The following is an 8,178-nucleotide window of genomic DNA, read 5'->3' as shown; positions in this document are numbered from 1 at the left end:
AAAGGAACCCAACCCCCATGTCCAGGGGAGGAAATCTAGTGGGAGGTGGCAGGGAAGCCACCCACAGGCTTCTAAGTTTAGCCCAGTGCTGCAGACCACTCCCCTCACCCGCCTCCAAGGCCCAGAGCCAGGCATGACCTCATCCTTTTCTCCAAGACTCCACCCTGCCTGCCCGGGAGTCCTGCCTTTGCAGACAGGGGGCCAGCCTGGCAAGCACCCTGGAGAGATGGGACTCCAGGCTCACAGGGACCAGGAGAGAAAGACAGGAAGCCACACACATGTTGGAGCCTGTGGCCTTTATTCATGCCCCACACCAAGTACAGCCAGATGCAAGGCCCCTGCCCAAAGCAGAAACACCAGGGGCCCGGGACTCTGGGTTACACCCTCCAAGTCCCCTACCCCACATACTCTCCTGTGAGCCAGAAGTGTATAAAGTGCTGGTGTGATGATCCTCTGGGGAAGGCCAAAGGGATCAAGAGCCCCACCCCTGGACCAAGGCAACAGGAGGAGGGACAGTGCTCTGGTTCCCAGAGTGCTGAGACGGGGCCTACGGCCACCACCATCAGGGCTGGGGAAGCGCAATGCAGTCCTGGGCAGGAGGGAGTTGGGAAAGGGAGCCTTCAGCAGGGATCCCTAATAGGGTGGGGCTGTTGGGGGCAGGGGGAGTTCCTGCACCCTGTGAAGGGAGGAGGGGAGGCTTGGGACCTCAGAGAATGGGGCAGCCCCTCCGGCGCTTGTTCTTGCGGACCTGGAGGCCAGCCCGAGTGGCCATCTCAAACACCTCCCGCACCCCCTCCTTGGTCTTCGCTGAGCACTCAAGGTAGCCAAAGGCACTGATCCGGTTCGCCATGTCCCGGCCTTCCTCAGATCGAACAGGCTCCTGGGAAGGCAGGAGGAGAGTGGTCAAAGGAAGCTGCTGGTTAAGTGTGCCTCACCCATATTTGTAACAAGAACAAATATCTCCTCCAGCCCTGACCCCACGAAGCATCCAAGCCCCGGCCACCGTGGATGGCTTCTAGGCTAGAGACCCAAGACTCCTATTTACCTTCAAACTTCTCCCCATCAGCCCTATACCCCACGGTACACTCTTCTCTTGCCTGAGCAAGGATCTACCATCTCCTGACTGACCTCCCAGCCTCTGTTCTCACTTTCTTCCAATCCATCCTCTATGGCTGCCAGAATCATTTTTCTAACATGCTGACTCTGACCATATCTGTCGCCAGTTTAAAACTCTGCCATAATTATGTTCAAAGAATAGTCTAGATTCCTTATCCTGGCAGCTCTCCCTAATCAACTCGTCCTCTGGCTAGAAAGCCACTTACCAGGTCCCCAAATAAGCCAGCTCCCTCACTCTGGGCCTTTTCCCAGCCACTTAGAATACCCTCCGTTCCACATCCACAGCAGCCCACACACCTCCCCAGGTATACTCTGATGGCTCCACCTGCATACCTCAAGCAAAACATCTACTCTAAGAACCCAGTTCCCTGAGGGCAAGGATTTTCTCATTCATCTTAATAGCTCCAATGCCAAACAGTGGACAACAGACAAAATGCCAAATGACCTTGGACAAGTCACCGTCCTCTGACAGTCTCATGGAATATTGGGTCAGACCCTAAGGGCCCCTCTGGTTCTCCCTCACCAGGGTGGGGGTGCCGGGGGGTAGGAGGTGGATGCTACCGTCACTTCTAACACGGGGAGTCAGTAGGAGGGAGGCTCCTTCACCAGCCTGCAAGCCCTCAGAGGGCACCTTCCTCCCCAAGGCCTCCCAGCCTGGCGGCTGCACCCACCTGCTTCATCTTGGCCAGCTCTCTCCGGGTATGTTCATCTTGCCTCAGGTCCTTCTTATTCCCCACTAGGATGATGGGCACGTTGGGGCAGAAGTGCTTCACCTCCGGGGTCCACTTCTCAGGAATGTTTTCTGCACAGACACGTCCCGACAGGTGTTGGTGCCTCCACTTAGGCTAGAAGGCTTCCCCCGGGTCCCCTTGTCTCGGCAGGGCAGAGTCTTAGAGGCTATTCAGCATGATAGTCCCTTTCACAGGTCAACCCACCCCCGCCCCCCTCACAGTACACACCCTTCCCTGAGCCCTCGGAGGGCCAGAGTCACCACAGGGAAGGAGGCTAACGGGGCTCCCCAGCACCCCTCCCACACAGCTTCTGAAGATGGCTGAAAGGAGCCAAGGCAAGAGCTCCCTCTGGTTGGTTGATTCCAAGGGATTCTCAGCCCCCTCCCTCCGACCCCCTCACCCAGGCTGTCGGGGCTGTCGATGGAGAAGCACATGAGGATGACGTCAGTGTCCGGGTAGGAGAGAGGCCGCAGGCGATCATAGTCTTCCTGCCCTGCTGTGTCCCACAGAGCCAGCTCCACCTGACACACAGGGCCAGTGCTTAGCTAGCCTGAGGGCCCCAGTTACACACCCCACACCCTGCCACCCAGAGGTCCTCTCTGAAATCCTGGTCCCTTAGGTTCACTGAACATCTACCTACTGAACACCTACTATGTGCCAGGGATAGTGCTAATCATTGTCACACAACATAAACTAAGGTGAGTTTCTTAAATCCTGAGACAACAGCGTTTGATCTTTGTGCAGTTTGAGCTGCCATGGGGAGCGCCACTATTTTATTTAATACTCATAAAAACCCTTCGAAGGAGGCCTTACCATTATTTCCATTTCACAGCTGGGGGAGCTTAAACCCAGAGGCAAAGGGACTGGGCCCAGATTACAGAGCCAGCGTGTAAAAAACCAGGAGGTTATCCAGATTTCCTAAGACTGCAGTTTCACTTCCTAACTTCCACTGGTTCCAGCAGGGAGAGTGAAGCAAGGACATGGGTGGATGGTGAGCACAGACATCCCAGGTCCGTAAGGGATGGGGGCAGGCGTGGTTCCAAGGGGCTCTTCGCCCTTACCTGCTTGCCGTCCACCTCTATGTCGGCGATGTAGTTCTCAAAGACAGTAGGGACATAGACTTCTGGGAACTGATCCTTGCTGAAGACGATGAGGAGGCAGGTCTTCCCACAGGCCCCATCCCCCACGATCACCAGCTTCTTTCGAATGGCAGCCATGGCTGGGGCTGGTAGGGAAGAGGCAGTGGGGATGTTGGGAAAAGACAGTAAGTCCACAAACACTTCTCTAGGGCCCCCAAGCCCTCCCTGGAAACCGAGGCATCCAGTGAAGGGAGAGGAGGGAGGGAAAAGGGCTTGCTCAGGCATGTTCTTGCCAAGAACCAAGTGGTCGGGCAACTGAGCTTGAAATTCCTAATCTCAAGGTCAGGGACAGGTCTCCCCCATGGGTTAGAATACAGAAGTGGGAGGTGGAAGAACCACCCACTTGGGAGCCAGAAAGCATGAGTTCTAATCTAATCTACTCCCCAACTGTGGGCCCCTGGACACCTAGAGGGGTGCTCAGGGACCAGTGACGTGTCCAGAAGGGCAAGCTTTTATCTATTCTACATGTCAGGGTTTCAAGTCAGATGTATTTGTTACCAGGATTTCGATACTTTTTAAAGTTTAATAATTGTGAAGGTCCAATCTGGAACACACTGTCCCAAAGTCAGCACAAGTCATGCCTGCCCAGCGAAAAACGAAGAGTCCCTACCCATATGGGTGGGTAAGGGAAAGAATATTTATCACACCCCTAGGTGCCAGGCACTATGGTGGGCATTTGGACAAAAATCACCTCCCTCAGTCCCCAGAAGCCTGGAAGGTAGGTAGTGAGCTCCCCATTTTGACAAACTAGGAAAGTGAGATTCATTGAGGTTAAGACACGAATTCAGAGTTGTGGCAGGGATGGCACTCAAAGCAGGGCTGTGTGACTCTAGAGTCTGTTGCTTTTCTACATATCACCCCAGAGGTGGGAAGGAGAGCAGAGGGAGGGAAACCCAGACAGAGGGCAGCGGCAGCAGCCAGCAGGCTTCCCTGGCCCACCCTGTCCCGGTCCCCAGAGCCCCGAGTCACACAAAGGAGGCTCAGTCCAGGCAGTGCCCACAGCCCACATTCGGGCAGCCTGCCTTCCTCCCCCTGCTTCCTACTGGGCCTGGAAGCTACACTGGGTCACTCAGCCCCAGGCAGGGGACAATGACCACACTGTAGGGAGCCACACATCTACCACAGCAGAGCGACTGAGAATAATCCACTAGGGAATCACCTCCACCCACTCCCTGGAACAGCCCCTTCCTCCACTCTGTCCAGCTCACCCTGAGGCCTGCCCACCCCTCCCTGTGACTCAGGGCAAGGAGTCAGCTTCCTGGGGTTTCCATGTGGTCCCTGCCCCCAACACAGACCAAAGAGCATCTGCACAGTTCATCACACCTTCCCAGCTTCCCCGCGCCTCAGCTGAGCCTCACTGCCTCCTTCCCTGGGGAGAGGAGCTGACCTCCAGTCGGCTGGAGTTCCCAGGCCTACAGCCGAGGAGGAAGAGAGGGCGGGCTCTGGGCCTGAGATGAAGTCGAAGCTGTTGGGAGAAGCGGAGGCTGGAGCCTGTGCTGGGAGGAGCCCCCAAAAAAGAGACAAATGAGGGCCAGTCCCAGCACCAACCACACAGGGAGTAGTTAAAAAAGAAGGGGACGGTAACCTGATCTCTGCCCCAAACCTGGCTTTTTCTCAGTCCCACATCCTGTCAAACTAGGCTGAGCTCCTTTACTCCCCACACACCACCACCACCTCACAGCCCTGCCTTGGTCTGCCTTTTAGGGAGCGAATACTCCAGCCCAAGGCAAGCTCTCTTCAGCAGTGGGGTCCCGGGTGGCCTCCTTCCCCTCCACACACACATGCACAACAGTGGGATGGGGGCAAGTGGATATGGATCAGAGGGAATTTATAGGGGTTGAGTGCACGGCCACACTCTCCCCATCACAACAGGGGCTCTCTGATACCCCCAAAACAGGCAAGAAGGCATTCACCCTGCCAGCAGATCCCCTCCAAAAATGGAAACCACCCTTCAGAAAAGGGGGTCTCAGGCTTCCCTGGTGGCGCAGTGCTTAAGAATCTGCCTGCCAATGCAGGAGACGGGTTCGAGCCGTGGTCTGGGAAGATCCCACGTGCCATGGAGCAACTAAGCTCGTGTGCCACAACTACTGAGCCTGTGCTCTAGAGCCCGCGAGCCACAACTACTGAGTCCCTGTGCCACAACTACTGAAGCCTGCGTGCCACAATTACTGAAGCCCGCGTGCCCTAGAGCCCTGTGCTCTGGAACAGGAGAAGCCACTGCAATGAGAAGCCCGCGCGCGCACCGCAACGAAGAGTAGGGCCCGCTCACCGCAACTAGAGAAAGCCCCTGAGCAGCAAAGAAGACCCAACGCGGCCAAAAATAAATAAAATACATTAATTTTAAAAAAAAAGAAAAGGGGTCCCCTGGAAATTCCACCCAGGTGACCAGCACCCTCACCTACTCCCACAGGTTCCATTGGTCCAACTGTGGGAAGACAGGCTGGGGTAGCCTCAACCTGGGATGGGCAGTATTGATGGAGGGATGGAGCGCATTCACCACTAGGGTGAATACCAATTGCTTAGGCATGAGTATGCCCGCCCCAGGCAAGGCAGTTTAGGTGGCACCAGACGGTGGTGGGCAGAGGCCAGAACTCCAGGGCAAGGGCATGCATTAAATGACCTAGAGCCCCCCCATCTCAATTAGAAGATGTTCCCTTCAGGCTCATAAGAGTAGTTGGCCCAGGCCAGGCCAGGCCACCAGGCCCAACGCCAAGATGGCGAAAACAACAGCTCCCTGTGAGGCAGCCCCTGAGGAACTGCCCCACTGACCCTAAGAGGGGCAACCAAACCCCACACGGGGCCTGGAATGACCCTGGAATTTCTGGGGCCTTCCCTGGAATAAAACAGCTGCCGTCTCCTCAATCATTCTCTAGATTTCCAGATGAACCAGGTTCTGCTGTACCCTGCCCACCACCCCTGAGGTCTAGGGAAGAAATCAGATACCTCCTCCTCAACTTGAAACACACACACACACACACACACACACACACACACACACACACACACACACGCACGCACACACACGCACACACACGCACACACGGGCTGGATCCTTCCCAATCTCCTGTACCTCCACTCCAGGCCGGCTCCAGAAACCATCTAGGGCGACGTCCAGACCCCCGGGGCAGTGGCAGCCCCCGCGGTCACACCCGCCACTCCACCGGCCCGGAGCAGGGGATTCCCACCTCAACCCGGACTCGGGCCCAGACCCACACCCAAGCCCAGGTTCACAGAGGGCCGCCAGGCCTGGGAGCTAGAGCGTCTGCGCTGGGGCTCCCTCGCGGAGACCCAAGTTGCCGTCTCTCCCCTCGCCCGGCCGGGCAGGTTCCGGGAAGCCGGGAGAAGGGAACTGACTCCGACTCGGACACCAAGAGGCGAGAGGCCCTGCGGGGCAATTCCCAGGGCCCCTCACTGCAGCCCAGGAGGGCAGGGAGGGGCCGAGCCGGCCCGACCCCCGCACCGCCCAGACGCCGCGTACGAGGGAGAGCAGGCGGCCCGCGCTCGGACCAAAGCCCCTCCCCGGCCGGCGCCCCGAGCTCCTGCCAGGCGGAGAAGGGGGGAGTGCTCTCCTGGGGATGAGTTCCCAGGACGACCCCGCCGCCCAGAGCCCCAACCTGGGATACCTTCCGCTCCGCCGCTTCCAGCTGCGCGGCCGGTGCCGGAGGCAGAGACTGACCCGAGGGGCACCGCCCCGCCCTCCTCCAGCGCCGCGGCGGGGAGGGGCGACTCGCGGGGAGGGGCCGGCCGGGCGGCCCTTGGCTCCGCCCGCCCACGGCCCCCACTCACGGCCCCAGAGGGTCGCCCAGCGAGAGTCCCCGGGATCTGGGGGAGATGCTGGGCCTGTGGAGGAGTGGGCAGCGGGGCGAGACGCGGCGAACGGGACCCCTGAGGACTCTGCCTCTGCCCCACCTTCCAGCTCCTAGTGGCGGACCGGCGTCGGGAAAGTTGAGAGGCGCCCGGGGTGGGGTCAGGAAAGGGCCGCTGCTGCCCTCGCGTGGCCAAGCGGCCACCCGCGCCTACATCACCTGGGGCTTCGCGGGAGGCGGGACTGGAAAAGACGGCTTCGGGGACGCCCGAGGAGGAGGCCGCGGAAGATGCCCACCCTCTGCTCCTAGGATCATTGCGGAGTAAGTACAACCCACCATCATCCCCCCAGGCCTGGAGACCTTTCAGAACCTTTGAGATTCAGGGCACTTGGTTCCACCTCACAATTCCCTTCCTTCCCCCTACCTGGAATTTCCAACTCCTACCCATCCTTCCACCCTGGAATCTTTCTGGATCCCCAGCTGGGAATTCAGTTGCCACCCCCGTTGTATTATTTCTGTGCCTCTAGGGACACCTAGCCGGGCCTGACTTGTGCGTTGGGTATTTACCAACTGGTGTATCTTCTTCCCTGAAAGGTACCTGAGGAGATGGATGGAGGATGAGGAAGTCTACTCACATTTTATTAGCTTGTGCAGGGAACACTACATAGCTTCTAATAGTCATCACAGATCTCTAGGTTAAGTGTACCCATCCCCTTTTGCCTGTAGGTAAACTGAGGCTCGGGGGGAGTTAAGTGGCTTAACTTAAGTGGCTTGATTTTGCCATTTGTATGTGGCAGAGCGAGAACTCAGATAGTCAGGCCTGTCTGGCTCCAAAGCCGGTCTCTCTCTCTACTGCCCACTGTGATCCTCCAACCTGTCCCTTCCCACTGTCTGGCACAGTGTGTGGCACATAATAGATTTTCAACAAATACTTGCTGAATGAATGAATGTTAGAAGTCATACAGACTTTAAAGATCTGAAGAGCAACCCACACATTTGCTAAATGACGAAACTGAGGTCCAGTGCAGTTTGGTCCCAGGCCTCTTAACTGGCTCACTAAACTGAGCTGTGCTCAGTTCAGATCAGTTTCTGCCTTCAAAGAACTTACAATCTAAATTCCAAATGCAGACAACTTAAAGATAGGTAATAGTTATTGAACCCTTATTACATGGACCTGGCTCTACGTACATAAACTACTTTAGTCCTACAACTACCTCCTGAGGTAGTACTGTTATCTCCATTTTTCCAAAAAAGCAAATTGAGGCTCAGAGAGATTGCAAACCTAGTGTTGGGTTTGGCACCAGGACCCAAACAGCAGGACTTTCAAGCCCCTGTTCCTTAACTGCTACTCCGTACCAACTCCTCATATAGACAGTTACAGTACAA

At 56.9% G+C, this 8,178-nt stretch overlaps 1 protein-coding gene across 2 annotated transcripts; it reads right to left on the bottom strand.

The window, feature by feature from the left end:
• Positions 1-287: 287 nt before the first annotated feature.
• On the bottom strand, positions 288-6,715 carry RHOC (ras homolog family member C). 2 transcript variants are annotated; one of them, XM_082864401.1, is made up of 5 exons: positions 6,610-6,715; positions 2,909-3,072; positions 2,248-2,368; positions 1,788-1,918; positions 288-880 (listed from the first exon to the last, which is right to left on the bottom strand). In XM_082864401.1, the coding sequence occupies exons 2-5, from the start codon at positions 3,062-3,064 to the stop codon at positions 707-709; spliced, it is 582 nt and encodes a 193-aa protein (XP_082720527.1). In that variant the 5' UTR covers positions 3,065-3,072; positions 6,610-6,715; the 3' UTR covers positions 288-706. The 2 variants fall into 2 exon arrangements, with proteins under 2 accessions (XP_082720527.1, XP_082720526.1); XM_082864400.1 differs by lacking the exon at positions 6,610-6,715 and adding an exon at positions 4,282-4,413.
• Between the last annotated feature and the right edge of the window lie 1,463 nt (positions 6,716-8,178).

Source organism: Leucopleurus acutus (genome assembly GCF_964270905.1).
Source record: "Leucopleurus acutus genome assembly, chromosome: 2".
Lineage (NCBI taxonomy): Eukaryota > Metazoa > Chordata > Mammalia > Artiodactyla > Delphinidae > Leucopleurus > Leucopleurus acutus.
Note: the sequence above shows the minus strand (reverse complement) of the source record. Positions and strands in the feature narration are given on the sequence as shown.